Source organism: Rosa chinensis, chromosome 7 (genome assembly GCF_002994745.2).
Source record: "Rosa chinensis cultivar Old Blush chromosome 7, RchiOBHm-V2, whole genome shotgun sequence".
Classification (NCBI taxonomy): Eukaryota; Viridiplantae; Streptophyta; class Magnoliopsida; order Rosales; family Rosaceae; genus Rosa; species Rosa chinensis.
In genome coordinates this window covers 67,181,986-67,203,191 of record NC_037094.1, presented here as the reverse complement: position 1 = coordinate 67,203,191, position 21,206 = coordinate 67,181,986, and the positions used below count along the sequence as shown (strand labels likewise).

Genomic DNA, 21,206 nt, shown 5'->3' with positions numbered 1-21,206 from the left:
ATTAGGACCAAAACATTCTATTGCCTGTCTCATGATTCATGAAGCTGTTGGGGTAAAATATTTGTGTATTATTTTGGCCAAAAAAGAAAGAGGTGTGTGCAGACTTATGCAATAGTATTCAGACCAAAAAAATACCTAAAAAGGGTTACGCAAATAGTGATTCGATGAATTTTCGTGGGTGTTTCGGATCTGTAATACATAAATAGTATGACGATGAGCAGTGAATGGTCAACTTTGATTTTACATATTATGAACCATTTATTTGTCAAAAGAAAAATCGTACAGAAGCCTGGTTAAAATCACAATGCAGCAAACAACAACAATTTCTATTCAAAACAACACTGTTGAAACTTGGAAGTGTCCATGAACACATGATGGTCTAATATAGCAGTTTACCATCTCACTTGATCGATAAGATTGATTTCTTCACCTTTATCCAGCAAGTCATAGAATTATTGCCTTCACTTTCCTGTGGTCATTCCGGCCAGTGATGCGTTAAAGCAAGGGCAGTGATGTTACAGATCTCATTGACAACACTTGGTCCTTCAGCATCAGCAATCTTGTGACCAGCCATTTCACTTAATCCTGCAATTGGGAAAAGTTCCATTAATTACATGATAACTGATAAGAAACAAGTATCTGGTCTATCAATTAAATCCAAACATAACGCACACGGTCTCATGGAATATTGAAACAAGGTGATTTGGATCTGTTGCCGAAAAATTGAAGACGGCTCATGTCAGTGGACTAAAAAAAAAAGCGTTCAAACATGGCAAAGCGTATTTATTTTATTTTTTTAAGTGTGAAAGCAAAGCATAGTTTATACTGTTATACATACAAACACATACATAGCAGCTGCAGAAGGGTGATAGGTTTTATCTTAAGTTCCTAACCATTATCACCAACCAAAAAAAAAAAAGGTGTTCTTAACCCAATTATACAAATTCGGAATGGTGAAGGATTTGAAGGACTAACCCAATTAAAGACGCTTCTCTCGAGTCCTGACGGCCCTTCTTCTCTTGAGCTCTTCGTCCTCTGTTTTGAAAACAGGGGAAAGTTATCAACCAGCAACAATAGCAAAGAAAAACTGCAGAATCAATTCTACAATATCCAGCAGTCAACTCAAGTCCTAACCGGGAAAACACCATAATCGATAAAGATAAAACTAAAAATAAAGTCTCCACAACAAACAAGAAGAGACCTGCTTTGAGTCTATTCCTGAGGTTCTGTGCGTGGGATAGTTTCATACACACTTCATTTGGTGGCGTTACCAGGTGCACTCCGCAGCTTTTCAAGGGAACCATGTTACTACAGAGTCTTTGATAAATACTAACTCGACATTGGAAAGGTGCCCGCGGACGCTTATAATCAAACGGACTCGTATCAATTCTATCGAACGGAATATAAAGCAGCCACACACAAGCCGAATCTCCAGGATTGACTTCCCAAGCACAATGGATAAGTTCATTTAAAGTATCAATCGGCAGTAGTACTTCGTTGATAAAAATTTCGAATCCCCAATCTAGCATCCGTTCGGCAGCAACACATAGAGCCAATCCTGTGTTCCCCCATTTGAAATTAGGAAGGACTTGAATACCAAATTCAAACAGTCCATTCCCTTTGAAATCCATTTGACAGCTGAACCACTTTGGAATTTCATAACCTGGAAGTACAACCCCGAATTCAGAAGTCTGAGAAAAGAGAAAAAGAGAGAAGAGATCAGCCTCCACCTGATGACCATAATTCACCAAAAAACCTTTCTTCTCTGCCTCCTGAACCAGATTGTCACACAGTCTCCAGCAATTGGTCAAGTCCAGCCAATGAAACATTTGCGATTCTTGATGTTTCAAAATGTTTGATAACTTTGAAATTCTTTCCAATGATACGCAGTCTCTCACATCTAACAGTCTCAACTTTGGTGGAAGCTTCGAAACTTGTTGAAGCCTCTTGCACCCACACAAGTAAAGCTCCTCCAAGTAGATAAATTTGGTAACGCAAGCGGGAAGACTAACAAAATTGCTTTCTGGAAAATCAAGCACTGTAAAAGTGGAGGCACCATCAAACCTCACAAGAAAATCATGGTCCGAAGTATAGCATCCTCTCGCTGAGAAGCACTCTAGTGAAGGAAACGCTAAATTTCCTTGATCATCACCGTCACAATCACTTTCTCTTTCTGTTGAAGTTGCCTTGCCGTAATGTGAAATCTTTGAGCTGGATGTTGGAGTTGGCACTTCACAGTATTCCACCTTCTTCGGAAATGACGGTAGCACCAGTTTTCGGCAACCGTTGGGTCCAAGATTCCGTAGCTTTTGCAACTCATAAATGCTGAGTGGCAGATTAGTAAGGTTTTTGCAAAAAGATAAATCCAAAACTCGAAGATCAAAGAGATCATATCCAATTGATGAAGGCAATTCTTTGATGGCAGTTCCAGTTAAAAACAAGGTTGTTAAGGATTCCATCCTTCCCACAATTTCTGGGAAGTTCTCGAGCCTCATGCAGCCACTCAAATCAAAACAGTCCAGAGATTTCATGTTGACTATTCTTGGGAACATCTTAAGGTTGTCGCAATTTGTAATCTCGAATTTAACAAGCTTATTAAGGAATCCAACAGAAGGATGCAACTCAGCTAAACTTGTACAGTAACTTAAATTCAACATCTCCAAGTTTGGGATTCCAGACAAGTCAGGGACCTCTGTTAAAAATTTGCAACTTTTAAAACTTACAGATTTTAAATTTTGTAAATTCTGCAACACAAGAAAGGAAAGATAATATTATGAGCTTCAAAACAAATCTATAACGATTCAAAATAGAAAAGCTCTGCAAAATAGCAAATTAATAGTTAAAAGCTTAGAATACCTTGAATCCTTGCCCAAGTCGTGAGATGTGACTGTTTGGCATATTGAGCTTGACCAGTTTTTGTGGACTGAAGTCGGATGGCAAAGATTGTGCTGGGAATCCAGGCCAATCAAGGAACCTCAACTGATTTGGGAGATAATTAACCTCTCCAGAGAAGCGTGCATTAATGTTTATAAAAAGTTGAAGATTGTTCATCTTTTTAAAGCATTTAGCACTCAAACATATCTCATCTTCTCCTGATAGCTCTACTCTGATGCCTTTAACTTTCTTTGAGCCCTGATATGGAACAAAAATATAGGCTTAGCAGAGCAAGTACTATATATATGCGACTATATTTTTCACAATTAAGAAGCTCTACACACACAAAAACTTATGGAAGAATACATGTTCTATACATACTGTATTTTCAGTCAAAACACGATGAACATCCTCATGAAACCATAGTCTGCTACGTCCGCTAGCATCTGCAGGTGACTCTCTACGAACTATTTCTTTTCCCATTTCCTCCAGCAAGTCATGCATCCAAATCATACCAGATCTATCAGTATTTAAGAGGGCCTTTTCTTCAAGTGCTTCAATAGCATCTATAGGGTTGAGGCAAGAACTATCTAGTGCTTGCATCACATAGTCCTTATCTTCACAGTTTAAGAAACATGCAATGTCGAGAAATGCTTCTTTCAATGGATAATCCAATGCCTTGTAACTTGTTTCAAGGACTTTTTGGATATCGCTGTTGGGAAATCTTCTGAAACTATCTAATGCAGCATGCCATTGACTTATACTCTTACCACAGAGAAGGGAACCCAAAATGTTTATAGCTAATGGAAGGCCATGAGTATGGAGTACAGCAGTATCAATTGGGAATTTCAGATACTCATCTGGATTACTGTTTTTCTTTAAGGCATTCAAAATCAAGAGGTTACGGGCTTCATCATTACCTAATGCCTTGGCCTTGTATATTGGATAGACTTGATGAGCAATTAGCAAACGTTTATCTCTTGTTGTTATGATAATTCTGCTGCCAGGACCAAACCAATCCAATCCTCCAGCTAATTTGTCCAACTGGTTCAATTCATTCACATCATCAAGAACTAAAAGCACCCTTTTACCACCCAATCTTTCCTTTATCACCTGGATTCCTCTATCAGCATCAATCATCTCCATTTTCTGCCCCCCTAAAATCTCATGAAGAAGATTAATTTGTAGTTGAACTAGGCCTTGATGGGGTACTGAAGCTGCCCTAACATTTGCCAAGAAACACCAACCTTCAAACTTATAAGCAATTAAGTTGTAAACAGCTTTAGCAATTGTTGTTTTGCCTATCCCGCCAATACCCCATATACCAACAATGCCAACATCACTTCTGCCGACATCTAGAAGCTTAAGCACATCTTGTACACGAGACTCTATTCCAACGGGATACTTTGCCACATTTAAATAGGTACGTTTTAATACTTGTGTTGAAATATCTTCAGCAATCTTACTAATGAACTTAGCTTCGTGCCTGCCAATTTAAATGCAAAAAATATTTTATTAGACAAAACAGTGTTTTGGAGATTAATATATGTGTGACAGTGTGAGGGTTTGGCCTATATAAAAAAATGAAGGGAAAAAAAAAAAAAACCATGTTCAAATATGGAAATATACCCGTCGAAGAAAGTCCACCCTAATAAATTAGCTGCATCCGTAAGAGCCGTTCTCCATCTTTGCACCTTGTCCATGAATCTGCGTTCATGTTTAGCAAGTGCCTCACCGTATTTACCCTTCTGGTACCGTACATCGGAGGCATCCACCTTGTAAAACACCGGCCAAACCGATTGTTGCTTCAACTCCTTACATTGTAGGATTTTAACAAGTTCATCCAAACACCACCCTGAGGATGCGTAGTTTTCAGAGAATATGACAATAGAAATCTTTGACTCTTCAATTGCTTTGAGAAGTGCAGCTGATAATTCTTCTCCTTTTCTAAGCTCTTCGTCATCTATGAAGGTATTAATTCCCTTCTGAACCAAATAAGCGTGCAAATGGCCTGTGAAGGTGTTTCGTGTATCCATACCTCTAAAACTCAAAAACACATCGTATGGACGTGAACGGGTGAGAGGAGAAGAGGAAGGAGTAATTGAATCCGTATTGATAGCCCTAGGCAGAGGCTTCTTGGGATCGGAGCCGTCGTCCTGCTTTAGCTCCTCCTCGGTGATCTCGTCGAGCTGGACCGTCGGCGGCAGAGGCTGCATCTCCTCCAAGCTGCTGGGCCGCTGGTGGGTATCGGATGGCCCAAAAAGCCCAGAAAGCATATGGTAGGTGGCCACGAGCAGAGCCAAGAGTGTGAAGAAGATCGCCGGAGATAGGCCCGTGTAGGCCACGATCGCGTCCTTCAGTGTTTCCCAGAGTTGCAGAGCCATTTTGAGAGAGAGAACTTTCTTTGACACGGATTCGAATATTCAAATGGCTATGTTTTTTGCAATGATCGAAAGAATATCACAATGACACAATTAAACAACCAGAAGATTAATCTACTTCCATTTAAAACAATACTGTATTCCACAAAAGTTTCTCAAATAGATTCAGAACACGATCATCATCTTAACTTATTCCACAACTGTTGATGGAAGCTTCAGTGCAACTTCAGGCTAGAAATGTTTTGTAGTGTGAGCTCCATTGATTCTTATCACCCCACTGTTGCGATCTGTTAAATTTTTGCTGAAGTAATGAAATGATAAGACTAATTTTAAATGTATTAGCAAAACCTCTTGCAGTTTCCTGAAAGCTTCAATGCAAAAAGTCATTGACTAGTTAGTCTATCAAAGAAAAGGACAACTGACCAATCGATCAAAGGACGATTTGCTTTGGCCGGTATATTTATCCAATTACCAACTGTGAACCATTTAGTGCTCGAGGCAAATAAAAAACAACATCGTGATAACAAAGTGGAAATGCTACTAACCCACTTTCGGTGCACCCAGCCACCAATTTACTTAAAAAGTTATATATGAAAACAACTCATGTCACTGACTACAAAAGAACAGTCAAACATTATACTGGTATACCAAAACACATAGGTTCTAGCTACATGCACAAAAACACATACGTTCTACATACACAAAAGTCAAAAAACACATACGTTCATATCGCAGCCGTAGGAGGGTAGATATGTGTTTATCTTAACCTTATACTTTTATATATCAATGTAACACCAGTTATTTCAAGATTAATGGAATGGTGAAGAATTTGGACTGACCGAACTAATTAAAGACAAATTTGTCCTCTCCTGACGGCCCTTTTTCTCCAGAGCTATTTTCCAATAACTTGCTGTCATTAGCTCTAATCAAGCAAACTTGATTCGATTTCATCAACATGGTCCTCTGTTTTGAAAAAAGGCTTTGAACACAAGGGAAAGTTATCAACCATCAATAGCAAAAAAACTCAACACGTTTGCAAAACGTACATATAATAGCAGCTGTAGGATGTTTGGTACGTGTTATCTTAAGTTCCTAACCTTTTATCACAAACAAAAGTTCTTAACCGTATACAAATTCGGAATGGTGAAGAATTTGAAGGACCTACCCGATTAAAGATCAATTCGGCCTCTCTTGAGTCCTGACGGCCCTTCTTCTCTTGAGCTTCTTGCTGAATCACTGTCAGGGCATCAACAAAGTCGTCACTTGATTCGAGTTCATCAACATAGTCGTCACTTGATTCGAGTTCATCAACATAGTCCTCTGTTTTGAAAACAGGGGAAATTTATCAACCACCACAAATAGTCCAATAGCAATTAAAACCTGCATAATCAATTCTACAATATCCAGCAGTCAACTGAAAGACCAAACCGCCACCACACACAGTGAACTCGCGGTGGCCGAATTCACCTCAAATACCACCTCCTCAAAAACTTAATCAAAACTGAAATCCAATTATACCAACTTGTAGAGCGTGATGATCAGGTCGAGTTTCATACCTCATGCATCACCGAAGGTGACCGGAGTCGCCGGAAAAATTGCAGAACCGCCGGAGCTGCCGAAACTTCTCGGCTTTGATTCTTCTTCCTCGTTTGGAGATTGGACGAACCAAGACCAGAGGGAGGTCGGATATGAGAACGTCACCGCTGTGCCGCCTCTTAATGGCCGGACAGCAGAGTTCCGACCGGGTTGCTTTCGCGGGTCGAGAAAAGGGTCGTCATCTTTCCAAAAATCTGGAGCTTTCGATTCATAAGATCAAATCGGGGGTTAATGCTTCAAATCAACGGTTTAGATTTAATGGTGATTGGAATCAACGGTCCAGATCGCTCAGTTAATTTTTCTTTTATTTTAAAAAAAATTCCATAATTTTCAAACTTCCAAAATTCATAATAAATAACTCGGGTGACTGAAAAATTCTCTGAAAATTTTCACGACTCGTCATGTCGTGTAACTTATCATCAAACCGTTAAATTGAAGATTTCACCTTAAGGAAAATTCAGGAAATAATCTCGAGGATCCTTAACAATTACTAGATTACAAATTAAATCTCGAACCATTTCATTTTAGCTCCTTAAATATCTACGGGGGCTCATAATCAGACCATTTGATACCATCATCATTACCTTACCCATGTATATCATTTTAATTTCCTAAATTTTTCGTTTAATTTACCGATTTACAATTGCGTTCTAAAAAGTAAGAAATTGAAAATTGATACATTTGACATTACCCAACCAATTTCATTCTCGTTTTGACTTCAATCCATCTAGTCGACCAAAGTTATCTTAATAACCATATATTTATCAATTAGATTTTTTCAAAGAGAAACCTTATCAAGACGTAAGCAACTAGGAAAACTGGGCATTGAATGAGAGGATTAGAAAATTATATGCATGTTATAAAAAATTTAGCAAATTTCATCGTAGTTTTGACTTCGATCAACTCAGTCAACCAAGAGTTTTTATGTTATCTTGGTTGACTGATGGCATAACGATCACAAACCATGCCAATTTTTTCACACGACGTATATAACCATGTTGTTGATACATGTGAATTTCGTAAATAAAATTTTTCAAATTCGATTTCTCGAATCATAGGAAATACCAATGTTCTTACTAATGTTGTAACTTATACATTCAGTATGAAGTGATGTGGACCTTTCAAAAGCGACAACAAGATGAAAAATGAACTTGGAGAAGCCGATCGTTGGATGGAAAGATTAGAATGTTTCATGGTTGTAGTAAAAAATTCAACCAATTTTGTATTCGTTTTGACTTTGATCCACTAGGTCAACTATAATTATCTTTATAACCCTATATTTATATATCATATTCCTCAGAGGGCCACCCTATCGAGACATACGAAACTGGAGAAATTGACCGTTGTATGAGAAGATTGGAATATTTTATATATGTTGTAAGAAATTCAACCAATATTAAACCACTAAACATACTAACCGTGTAGATCAGCATCCACAGCTACATTTTGTGCGTCTAATATTTCCTGAATCTTTCATTATCATTTCAACTTCAATCCATTTGGTTAACCGAATTTTATTTTATAACTGCATATTTATTAATTAAATTCTTTAAAAAGCAACTCTTGATAAATTGGAAAAACCGATCGTTGGATGAGAGGATTGGAATATTTTATGCATGTTATAAAAAATTTAGTCAATGTCGTTATAGTTTTGATTTCCATCCACTTGGTCAACCAAAGTACTCTGTTTATCCTCTTTTTGTTGACCGATGACATAACGACCACGAACCGTGCCAATTTCACACGACATATATAATTACATTGTGGATACATGTGAATAGTTGACGGATCGAGAAAAGAAGTTACGAATGAGTAGTTACGAGCATTTTAGTTTGATGGGTATTCAGGATTTAGGGTTGACAACGTGGACGAAACGATGACTAAAATATGTAAGTTTTTCACCATAGCCTTTTCTTCTCATCATGAGAATATCCAACTGTTGAAATTGTGAAATTATACTTCCTCCACGTTATTGCTTTTAGAATGTATATTTTTTTCCATATAACTAAAACTACATTAGTAAGCATACAAGGCTTTTGTGGAGGAATATGTCACCAAAAACTGAAGAAGGCAATTTTCAAACGTGAGCCCCTAAAAATTAAAGGAGCTGAGATGAGGTTGTTTAAGATTACCACATCCGCTCGAATTATTTCAATCCGTAAAGTGAGCGTTTTAATCTAATTGCAAACGCACTCCGTGGTTTAGAGTCACTTGACTTTGGTACTGTAAGGCCATCAGGCACTATTATATATATATATATATATATATATATATATCTGAATCAAGATCCTCATAGAGATATGCAGTAACCACATCCATGAGCTGCATTTCCAGTCCTTCGGAAACTACCAAGCTAACTAAGTAGCAGAACTTTATAACGTTCATTATGGGAGAGTATGTCTCCTTATAGTCAATTCCAGGGCGTTGTGAGAAACCTTGCTCCACAAGGCGAGCCTTGTACCTCAGGACTTCACTCTTCTCATTACGCTTTCTGACAAAGACCTATTTATGTCCTACAAGCTTTACACTTGGTGGGGTTAGCACTACCGGACCAAATACCTGTCTCTTTGTCAAATAATCTAATTCTGCCTGGATTGCTTCTTTCCATTTAGGCCAATCTGCTCTTTGTTGACATTCTACAACAGAGCGTGGTTCGATATCATCGTGCTCTATGATTTCTTGAGCAACAGTGTATGCAAATACATCATCAATGTGTATGGAAGATCTTTCTATCAACTCATACGCACTCTCATAATCCATTGAGATTTCTTTGTTCTCTGGAATCATTTCAAACATCGGAGCATCCTCTAGTGTTGATTTATGGATATAACTATAATCAGAGACAATCTCATGAGAGGGATTCTCGACATTGATGATTAATGGATCGTTTTCTGCCTTACTCACCCTCTTCTTCCTTGGGTGAGTGTCAATCGAACCAAGTGGCCTCCCCCTCTTCCTTTGGGGAGCACGACCTCAACCACACCGCCACTAAGTGTGGTTGCAGCGCCTCTGTCTAAGGCACCTTGCCCTTTGTTGGGGACTTCTAACCTTGCAGGCACATTTGCAGCTGGTATATGTGATCTCGTCACTTTTGCTATATCTGTAAATGCATCAGGCATCGAATCTGCTACGTTCTGAAGATCGATTCTTCTTTTTTTCACTTCACTTTCACTTTGTGAAGTGCAGGGATCAAAATGAGACAGAGTGGGGACAAACCACGACAATTCCTGTCGTTCCCTTGGAAAATCCTTTTTCCTATCTCCCCCTAACGACGGGAAGACTGTCTCATCAAAGTGACAATCCACAAATCTAGCGGTAAAGAGATTGCCTATCAAGGGTTCCAAATGGCGGATAATTGTTGGGGATTCGTATCCAACATAAATACTTAATCGTCTCTGGGGACCCATTTTGGTGCGCTGTGGGGGCATAAGAGGCACATATACTGCGCAACCAAATATGCGTAAGTGTGAAATGTCAGGCTCATTTCCAGTTACCAACTGGTACGCAGAAAATGGTTGGCTAACAGTGGGTCTGAAACGAATAAGTATAGCTGCGTGCAATATTGCATAACCCCATGCAAATATAGGCAGGTTGGTGCGCATAACCAATGCCTTAGCCACCATCTGTAGCCTTTTGATGGTGGCTTCTGGGAGACCATTTTGTGTATGCACATGGGATACAAGATGCTCTACATCGATCCCGATAGACATGCAATAATCATCAAATGCTTTTGATGTAAACTCTCCAGCGTTGTCAAGCCTTATAGACTTGATATGATGATCAGGGTGGTGAGCCCTTAAACGTATAATCTGTGCTAGGAGTTTTACAAATGCAGCATTTCTTGTGGAGAATAAAATGACATGCGGTCAGCGTGTCGAAGCATCCACCAGAACCATAAAGTACTTGAATGGTCCACAGATATCTCCTTGTATCCTTTGTAAGAATGGAATGTTTAGTTTTGTGTCTTTAGCATAGGAAGGTCTTAATCCTGTTTTTGCTAAAGAGAAGGCTTTGAAAAATGAGTGATGTGCCTTTGAAATAGTCAATGATGCATAATGGGAGGGATATAGTGCTTCTGGTACGTCAGAAGGCAATGGCTGCATTGAAGCAGTACTAGGACCGACACCTTGCAGTGTGGCGGATTTTTCTCCTACTTTATTTTTCACTCGAAAGAAGGGATGTCCATATGTGTTCTTTAAAATACGGATCATCATGTCACGACCGGGGTGCCCTAGGCGGTCATGCCAAAGCCTGTATGAGTCATTGTCCTACATTTCATTGTTGGTGACAGCATCGGATTCAATTATCCGAATCGTAGTAAGGTACAATCCACTAGATTGACTCATAAGTTTCTCTAAAATGAGTTTCCTTCCACATTTATTAGAGGTAATATAAAGGTATTCAGTTCCATTCTCATAGTGTGTTTTTCCATGATAACCGTTGGCACGAGTATCTTTGAAACTTAACAAGGTTCGATTAGCTCTTGATGCATACAAAGCATATCTCATATTCTTTAGAGTATTTCTATTTAAGTAGAATGATAATCTTTTCATTCTAATAATTTTTCTCTAGATGTATTGCTTTATCTTCATAGTGCTATTTCGAACCATGTAAATATGTGTAGTAAATAAATTTGAATAAATTCAGTGCTTCAGAATAAAATTTGAAATTTATTAATAAGCCAACGATAATCAAATCACGGTCTTGTTCTTATTCATCAAACCATTATTGAAATAAACTTTAAAACCATACATTGGTCTAATTAAAAATGAGGCATTATGCCTTCACATCTGTCTTTGGAAAATAAATAAAGATCAGTCAAAGTCTGAAGCATCCTTTGACGGAGCAAGTTCCTTGTTGCCATTGAAGTTTGCAATAGTGAAGTTGACATCTGCGACATGACCTTCTTCTTCCTTATAGTGAGCCTCTTGTTCTTTAGACTCCCTATACCTCTTGTAAGTGGCTACAACTATGTTGCTTGCTTGGCAGTTCATGTACCAATGCCCAATGACTCCACATCTATAGCATGGTTCATTGCCAACTCTATCCTGTTTGACTGAAGGGTTCGTAGGTGCCCTTTGCACCTTGTTTCGATGACCACTAGGGCCAGCATCACCATCTCTACTCCATATATTGGGAGGGCCTCCATGGCCCATACCACGACCCCTATGTCCCTTGCCACATGGTGCGTTGTTGCCACATGGGTAGGGATCAGCACATTTAAACCCCTTTACATTGGAGTTCTTTCCACCTTTCATTTTTCCATAATTAGCCTCGGGAATTTTCATTGTCCCAGTGGGCCTGGCATTGTTGTTCAAGAGAACCTCATTATGCCTCTCAGCCACTTGCTGTAGGCTGATCAACTTGTTGAAGGTTGTGATTCTTTTGTTGTCATACTCCAGCCTATACTGGTTCGCTAGTATAAGCGCTGAAGTAGGAAAGGTGGAAAGAGTCTTGTAGATCATATCATCTTCTGTGATTTCCCTTCCACATAAGTTTAGACGTGCCTTTAAGTGCAACATATCCTTGTTGAAGTCATTGACCCTATTATAGTCAAGCAAGTGGATTCCATTCCACTGAACGGCCAGTTCTGGGAGCAAAGTGTCATGAATGTTCCCAAAACGTCCCTTAAGGGCATCCCACAGTTCTTTGGGTGTCTTCAACTGAAAGTACTCCCAGCATAGGCTAGGATCAATATGTTGCCTCAGAAACATTAAGGCATTTGCTTTCACCTTATTAGATGGTTCATCCGGTAATGGTGGCAGTGTAGTCTTTTGCCACAAAGGCAATTTCCACATCGGAAACCCAACGATGGTACTCAAGTCATTTTGTGTCCAAGATGTCAAATTCAGGTCGAGTTGGATCAGCCATCTACATAAACAAGAGAGAAGATATAAATTATGCAGTCATAAAGACATCCACGTAAATTATTTTCCAAAAATGTGAATTAAATTTCAAGACCAAGATTCGTAATGGTCACATTTTTTCTTTCGATGCTATGTGAAAATGCTTTATCACAGTAAGTGTGTATGGATAATGCGCATGAATTTTCATTATCATGACAAAGCGGATTGTTTGGCTCCAGTTTTTTTCTTGAGCTGGTCAACAGTCTCTTTTCTTGAGAGGGAGTGCCAGCACCGTTCGGGTACAATCGTCGGGGGTGTCCCTTGACCTGACTTCTTTAGAGCGATTGTGGACAAGGAGAGCACCAACCTCGTTGCGGAATTCTTTGTACCTCATGCTGGAGGACTTTATCTTGTGTCACCAAGTCAATACTTAACGTTGTAGGTTGAGCAAAGTGAAATCACCGGGAAGTAGAGAGAACTTGCCAAAGCGTGACTTTAGCTTAGCTGGTTTGTGAGGGCGTTACCCTTGCTTGGTTGGTTTCGTAACCGTTGTGGTCGCAGTACTACAGTCGGCTCCCGAGGAGACTAGGACCGAATCACTTTGATAGACAGTTTGGTAGCACTGACAGTCGGCTCCTGAGAAGACTAGGACTGGAGTGTGATCACCGGTAAGAGAAAGAGAGGGGTTGCTGTGGAGAGGCTTGGATAATCTTAGAGACTGTTGTTGATGACTTGTCTCTTTGTTACTTGTTGTAGCCTCTATATATAGGCTACCAAGGCATAGTGTTTGGCCTTAAACAAATCATAGTGGAGCACTAAATAGAGATGGTGGAGCACTAATGGAGATAGTGGAGCACTAAATGGAATTATGGTGGGTTTTAGAGTGGTTTTGAGTCACTTTCTGCTCCTTTATTCCTTCAATTATATATCCACCAAGAATTTAGAATGGGCCTTTGACTTCTTCATATAAAATGATCTATCATGAGTTTAGATCATTCTGGTAAAATCTCAGAGTTTACTTCCATGTGGTTGGGCCGGAAACGCTGCTGAACTCTTTACAGGTCCTGTTTTCTAGTTTTGTCTTTCAGAAAATTGGACTGATTGTTTGAAGGTCTTCCACTTCAAACTAGCTCTTCTACTATTCATAAGAAATGATCATTGGGATGTCTAGAATGAATCTAGAAAGTTTTAGCTTATTTGGATTTCGTTTCGTTAGTCTGCCATCCCTCCTTCCTTGTTTAGCTCTGTTTCTCCTAGCCGAAGTAGGAAACTATGCTAAAGTTGACTTTTCATTTCCATGCTTCCATCATTTCCTTTTCTTGCAGCTCTCATAATCTTCCATAATTTTGCAGGTAGGCTTTGTTTGGCCTCTAAATAATATATTTCGAACTTATCGACAATATATAGCTTGAGCCACTAATATTGGCTCAATTTCTTCAAGACACGCTTTATCAGGCCAAAATGCTCATTTTGGGTTCAAACATTGCCCCCCAGACCTCGAAGTCAAAGGTCTTCATCTTGATTGAAGAGGTCTTGAATTAGCACTGCTCTTATAATGTTGTTGCTCCAAAGCCACTTTTATTGGCTTGACTGAAATTAGTTGACTGATTCCATATAGGCCTCTAAATAGGCCATAAAGCTTGAATTCCACAATCTGAATTGCTTTTGCCATGAACTGACGCTTTCTTTGCCAACTTTATTGCCCCCCATGTATCTGATGTCTGGTATGCAGTGAATTGGTGAAACTTGGGCAGGTTGTAGGAGATCATAACTTTAGCGTGCCCCTCATGCGAAGGAGACTGTTTTTGATCGCGAATGAGGATCCTTCTCTTCCTTGGTGGTAACTTCGACATGTGTATAGCAGCCAGTATCTGCCTTGTTCGCTGGCTCTCTGTTGATTTTCTCAAATGTAAGTGTTGGAGCTACTTCGCTGGCTAGATCAAGTTTGATCAAGGCCAACAGTACTTGGCGAAATAAGATGCAGAATAGCAAACTGTTTGCTGTCATTTAATCCTTCGCAAGTCTTACGTTGGGGAGGATGATTGGATCATGGCTATCGATATCATGACATGTGACCAAGGGTGAAACCACCATACTTGCTGCAACTTTAGCATCTAAAACCGCATGGGTTTTAATCATGCTTTAAAAAAAAACATCAGGCCACTATGCTGGCCCTGCGGTTGTAGGGAAAGGTGCAATGCCATCTCTTCACTGCCACCTCAGATGCAATTCACAAGATGGAATAATGATTAATTAATTATCAACTAGAGTCACTCACTGGCCCAGCTAATAAATTAATCTCCAAAAATATATGAGTTATAAATCAAGGTGTAATGGATAAGTGTTCCTTGCGACCAAGAAATGGCATCCAAGAAACCATTCGTTATCGATCAAGCAGATGAAATTACTGAGAAAGCCGCATTCACCTGGCGGACTAACATGGGTGTTCGATGCAGAAGTCAGATCGGAGAGGAGAGAAGTCGACTGATGGGCTTTGGTGGAGTTGATAGTCAAGCGAGTCTGGGTCCCACACCTCGCGATCGTTTGCCAGATGATGTTATGGTCTATTATGGGCTTCCCATCCGCCGTCCCATAGCGGCTCTTCGGCAGGTGCCCGGTGATTTTAGCAGTTGGGGACCAAGGAGGAAAGTGGGCTTCTGGCCTACCATCACTCCCGAGGAAAATGTTTGGTATCAAGAGGTCCGAGCGAGAGATTTGGCCCAATAGGATGCAATGGGTATTACCCAAACCATCGATCTATGCTTTTGTCTTCCCCATAATACTAACCCTACACCATTAGCCACTGCTCTTTGCTTTTGGAACACCTCCAGTAATACATTCTATTTCCGGTTTGGGCAGATGAGCATAACTCTGCTAGATGTTCTTACCATCACGGGGTTGCCCATTGACTTTGACCCTATGTGTATGGTCAGTTTGATGGCATTCAATTTTCTTTATGAATGGATATGGCTGGTCGGGGGCATCGCAGCAAATCCTACCCATTCTGGCGCGACTATTACTGAACCTAGTGTGACCATACAGGAGGTATCACATTCCTGGAATTCTGGCTTTGTAAATTTATCTTTTGCACTTCTTCCAACAAACCTACTGGGCCCTGGAATTTTCTGGCCACTGCTCTCCACAATGGTATTTGCGTTAGCCTTGGGCAACCTGTATTGGGTGCATTATACCGCTCCCTTTATAGAGCTATAATGCGCCCCTTCTATACCGACATTAGTGGCCCTTTCTGGATCTTTGCCTTTTGGTTGCAGATTTATTTCCCTTGCTTCTGTCGCGGTGATATTCCAAAGGAACCTCAAGTTAATTCCCTTTTGGGGAACTAGCTTTGCCGCTACGTAAGGTATCGAGTTCCACCCTACTCCGAGTGTTTTATTTACTTGTACTTGCTGGAAGAGATGCTAGACCCAAAAATAGTCCTTTCTAGGCGATTCCCTCCTCCCCTTGATGATGGCTTTCTGCCTAGTGGACGGGATCATAGTGAAAGAGCCCTCTTGGCCTTTCGTCGCGCCATCTCCTGCTTGGATTTTTGTCTTGCCACCGACCGCATAAGTTACGAGCTCTATGCCCCTAACCACTTTGCTCACCAATTTGGGTTGGTCCAGTTGGTGCCCTAGCCTTTGGTTGATTATGCCAATTACTACACCTATTGGCGGAGATTTGCCCTGCCTGGGTCTGCCCCCTTTTAGAGTCAGTTTACTTTGATAGTGATTCCCCCTTGGGTCAGAGTGATGTACCCCCTTAACGATGTCGACGATGATTATGCTGATTGGTGGAAGGAAGTGTCCGTGAACTGTTGGGACCTGCCATATGACGAACTCTTCGTCATAATCTTTTGTGGCATGAGTAGTCCTGGTCCGGAGGACCGCGAGATTCTTGAGCGCTTCTCCAACCCTGCAGTACAACCCCCTCGACCAATTCTACCTTCTCGCTCATCACTTCCAGGGATACAAATCCACGAGCCTAGGGCAACAGTAAGTTTTTGTCTTTAATTACCATTCCTTTTCCTCGTCTTGATTTTCCCGCTCTTATTCTTGAGTGTGTTTTGCAGCAAACAACCCAGAGTAGGACAGCCTCAGTTCAGGCCGGGAAACAAAAGGCAATAGCAGAGGAGACTCCTAATAGAGAGTCTTCTCATGATGAAGATCCCTTTGAGGTAATTTGGTTAAGAATGATCCCAAACTTGTATATTTGGTGCTTCCCCCCTTTTTGAGTTATGATTCTTTTCTCGTACAGGCCACTGCTGTCTTCGCTTGCAAACGCAATCGAGCTCAATTCGTCCAAGAGAGTTTTGAAGATGACGAACCTCTGAGACTGCGATTGGTAAACTCCGGCCCCGTCTTATCCTATTTAAATTTTAGAATCTGGGCAGGATCTTCACTATGTATCTTTTGACAGGTCCATCAAAGGAACACTGATCCCTCTCGCCTGAGCCAGGCTGGATCCTGAGCCACTGCAGAAGAGCCAACTCTCTCGCTAATTCAAGCATCAACTAACCCCGTGGCACCTCTTCCATCTCCCACATCTACAGAGCATTTGCAAGGTCTTGCCATTCTAATAACGATCTCTGATGACGATTCCCTGGAGAATAAAAGCGTGGAAAGCCACTATGAGACTTCTGCCATTTATAAGGAACTGATGACGATAGAGATTCTCGCGGCACTAGAGGTCCAAGATGTGAATGAAGCGGGGCCTCTTCCTCTTGGTGACCATGTACCAGATATTGACCCGACAGCTTAAGAGGTAAGCCATTGTTGGCCAATGCTTTCCATTTCCCTTTAGATCTAAGCCCGCTCTCTGACATTTCTAAACCTGACCAGGATTCTGTTTGTACCGAAGAGGTGGCTGCAAACGCTGAGGGTCCTATCGGCGGGACAGTCGCCCCAGAGATGGAAAATGATGCTGACGGTAGTGGTGCCCCCCAAGTCTCGTGAACAAATGAGACAGTCGTTGAAGCTGAGGGCTTTGTGCTTGAATCTGCTCAACTTGCCCATGGTGAGCAGCGAGTTGAGTTCCCAGATTCTCCCGCGGCTAAAGGGACAAACCAACCTGTTGAAGATGAAGAAATTGAGGAAACTGTCCACCCTTTTGCATTGGTGGTTCGTGATCCTGTGACGCCTCCACCGCCTCCTCTTCCTCTCACCAAATTCGAGAGATTGATGAGGGTGTTGGAGGTAACTCCTCATTCTGCTATGGATGAGGCAAAGATGGTGCTTCACGAACATCTGGGTCCTCGGCTATTGGAGATTGACATCCTCTCGCGAGTCTTGGAAGCCCTAAGGTATCTTTGCCAGGAGAAGGCATTGACCCTGCATCAATTTAGTGCCATTGACGTTCTACTGAATGAGCTTGGTAGGGCCCGCTGACTTCAATTGGCCGCGAACGCCCAGGCTCACGACGCTCGAGAGGCTTTGAATAACCTCTCTCAAGAAATGGACATCTCCCGCAGTATTTTAAATGAGCGAGCCATTCGCCTACGGGAACTACAAATCCAAAGGTCCGACTTCAAACTTCGGATCGAGGACCTCCAAGCCCGTTTACCCTTTGTTGAGAATGCGATTGTTGCAGAAGAAGCTCAACTTGATGAACCTTTGGCTGCTTCTGAAGAAATGGGCCTCAACCTGGCCCGCATCAGAGAACGAGCCACTCAGGCCGAAGCTGGTGCCATTGCTGTAAACCTCCGCGTGGAGGAACTTTGCTTGAAATTGAGCTTCGCAGGCCAATCTCTGTAGGCCTCCTCGAAAACCGTTCGGTCTCCTCACATGCTATTAATCCTCTAATAATAGCTAACTCCTCAAAAACCGCTCCTCACATGCTACTAGTCCCTTTTTTCCCGAGATTTGGAATCACTAATCTCGATTTACTGACATCGGTTTGACTCTTTAACCATCCATCCAAGGGTGGGGATTTGCTTGAAGTCCCTATAAATAGTTGTATTTTGGGTAGGAAATACTCACAACAAATCTTCTAAAATATTCAAAAAATGGCCTAGCCTTTCAGTCCTTGCTTCTCTTTCTCCTTCTTCACAAATCTTCCCCTCATGAAATGGCCTTTAGCCTCTAAATTTTAGGCTTTATGGCGTACTCTTAAGCCTAGGTTAGGCCTTATGGCGTAATCTCAGGCAACCCCTTGTTTCGGCTTTCTGGAAGTCTAGATGGAAAATGCCAGGCTTCAGATTGGTTTAGAAACATGAGGGGACTCCAAGTGTGGGATCTCTGATCCTGCGAGATCATCTTTGTTAGAATTCCACACGTGGAGCGAAACGGGGAAGGGAGGAAGGCCACTTTGTGGTTCGTCTTTCCTCCTCTGTTTCCTTCCTTCTGGATCCGACCCTTGTTGTGCCCTCCAGATAGAAGGGGCTTTGGTTATCACCTCCTTCTCCCCTTTTCTCTTCTTGATAGAATCTTGGAGGGATGAGAAGGGATGGACTCTTTAAAGGAATGGGTTCAAGCTACAGAATGGTTGTTCCCATACTTCACGTCTAACTAATGGTGGTTACCAAGGCTAAAGGGGGTGCAAAGACTCAAGCCGATATTCGGTTTCTTCACTCTCTGCCCCTCCCCGAGATAATGGCGTGGCTCAACCTGACGTTGGATTCCATAGCTATTTCTAAGTGAGGGGGCTTGGAGGCTCCATTTTTTTTCACTGGAGTCTTCCCTTCTCATGGATAATGGCGTTGGCCAAGCCTATGTTGGATTCCTCTGCCGCTTCCATGTAAAGGGGGCAGGGGGGCTCCGTTCCTCCTCTTTTTCCTTCCCTGAAGTCTGCCCCTCCTGGAGATAATAGCGCGGCTCAACCCGACGTTGGATTCCATAGTTGCTTCCACTTGAAGAAAGATTCAGAAAATATCCGAAGATTCATGTTTTGTATTTTAGCCACCTTTGGCTTTGTAATGAATGTACTGCTTTTGGCCACAAAGCCACTTTATGAATACAATAATATTTTCTTATCCTGATATTCAAATATCCGTGAGGAGTCCATAATTGTGTCTCGCAAGGCCCCAAATATAGGCCCCCATAGTTGTATATGTACTGCTTTTGGCCGCAAAGCCACTTTATGAATACAATACTATTTTCTTATTCTAATATTTATTTTTTGGATCCACTTGCTGGCACCAACTCAACACTCTTGGTTTTATCTTGTTAATGAATCTTTAACTTCGCATTAACTAACTATTGAAAACTCCACCTTGAGAAGATAATATTGAAAATGGAACAGTTACCTCCTTGAAAACCATTCGGTTCCCCACTGTGAGAAGATAATATTGAAAATGGCACAGTTACCTCATCGAAAACCGTTTGGTTCCCCCATGCACCAATAATCCCTTCTTTTCTCTTCGACTATCACATGCCTATATCTCATTATAAACCCAAATCCCCAATCCCAAAACCATTTCATCAACTCCAATCTTTCTAACAACAATCTTTCTTGATCATTCATCATCACCACTCTTCCATTCTTGCATTCTCTCAACCCGTCACCAATGGAACCACAAACCCGGTAACCAACTGAGGATGCAGGAAGCAACAAAGCAGCTGGGAGTAGTACTAACATGTTTTGCAGGCGGAGTGGTACCAGGTGGACTCCCGCTACAGATCAGATAAGAATCCTTAATAAGCTTTACTACAACAAAGGAGTTAGGTCCCCAACTGTAGAGCAGATTCAGAGGATCTGTCTCCAGCTGAAACGGTAAGGAAAGATCGAGGGCAAGAACGTCTTTTATTGGTTCCAAAACCTTAAGGCTCAGGAGAGGCAGAAGAAAAGGTTCACTTCGGATGATCATGTGCCCATGCAAAGCTCAAGGCTTGTTGGTAATGGTAATGGTACCAATTGGAAACCTGTGGATCAGTATATTAACTTCGCATCTTCTGCATCTGCTTTTGCTTCTTCAGCTGGTGTGATTGCTTTTAACGGGCAGATGAGGAACTATGGTGGTTATGGATCTATGGACATGGAGATTGAAACCCTTCCTCTGTTCCCCATGCACGGTGAGGACATCTTTGGCAACATGAAGACTACTTCCGAGGGAGGTGGCGGCTACAGCAGTGGCTCTCGCATTTCCCTTGAGCTCAGTCTCAACTCCTACGGCTCGACCCTATTTTCCTGCGAAGGTGTTTTCTCTACTAGAGAAGAGACAAAGCTGTAAAAAATTTCCATAGCAGCTAACTCGGCTTAGTATTGTAAAAATTTTCCGAAGCCGCTGACTCAGCTTAGTATTGTAAAAATTTTCTGGAGCCGCTGACTCGGCTTAGTATAGTGTAGTGTTGCCTCCCTAGTGTTGCTAGGCGTAGCAAAGAAACGATTATGGGCCTAAAAAACAGGCCTTCATGAATGGGCTTCGCGATGTAGGAACACTAGAATTGCCCCCATGTCATATGCGAAGAAACTGAACACGACTCCTCCGAGTCCCAGACATTGGGAAAGTATTTCTTCAAGTATCTCCCATTGATAGGGTTATGATCGACATCTCCATCCAGGTCTTTGAGATGAA

At 41.4% G+C, this 21,206-nt stretch overlaps 1 protein-coding gene across 4 annotated transcripts; it reads right to left on the bottom strand.

Annotated features, from left to right (window-relative positions):
• Nucleotides 1-216: 216 nt before the first annotated feature.
• LOC112175978 (TMV resistance protein N) lies at nt 217-7,050 on the bottom strand. Of its 4 annotated transcripts, none has more exons than XM_024313726.2 (8): nt 6,812-7,050; nt 6,421-6,575; nt 4,504-6,234; nt 3,256-4,360; nt 2,857-3,132; nt 1,202-2,744; nt 976-1,035; nt 217-585 (listed from the first exon to the last, which is right to left on the bottom strand). In XM_024313726.2, the coding sequence occupies exons 3-7, from the start codon at nt 5,256-5,258 to the stop codon at nt 980-982; spliced, it is 3,735 nt and encodes a 1,244-aa protein (XP_024169494.1). In that variant the 5' UTR covers nt 5,259-6,234; nt 6,421-6,575; nt 6,812-7,050; the 3' UTR covers nt 217-585; nt 976-979. The 4 variants fall into 4 exon arrangements, with proteins under 4 accessions (XP_024169494.1, XP_024169493.1, XP_040368169.1 ...); XM_024313725.2 differs by having other exon boundaries at nt 4,504-6,218; XM_040512235.1 differs by having other exon boundaries at nt 4,504-5,542.
• Between the last annotated feature and the right edge of the window lie 14,156 nt (nt 7,051-21,206).

Bases quoted from the DNA above. Each gene is read 5' to 3' on its own strand.
- LOC112175978 (XM_040512234.1), bottom strand. From the start codon at position 5,258: ATGGCTCTGCAACTCTGGGAAACACTGAAGGACGCGATCGTGGCCTAC. The intron at 2,745-2,856 runs GTATTCTAAGCT...CTTGTGTTGCAG, and splicing joins GACTTGGGCAAGGATTCAAG to AATTTACAAAATTTAAAATC. The intron at 1,036-1,201 runs GTCTCTTCTTGT...TTTTCAAAACAG, and splicing joins CAGGAATAGACTCAAAGCAG to AGGACGAAGAGCTCAAGAGA.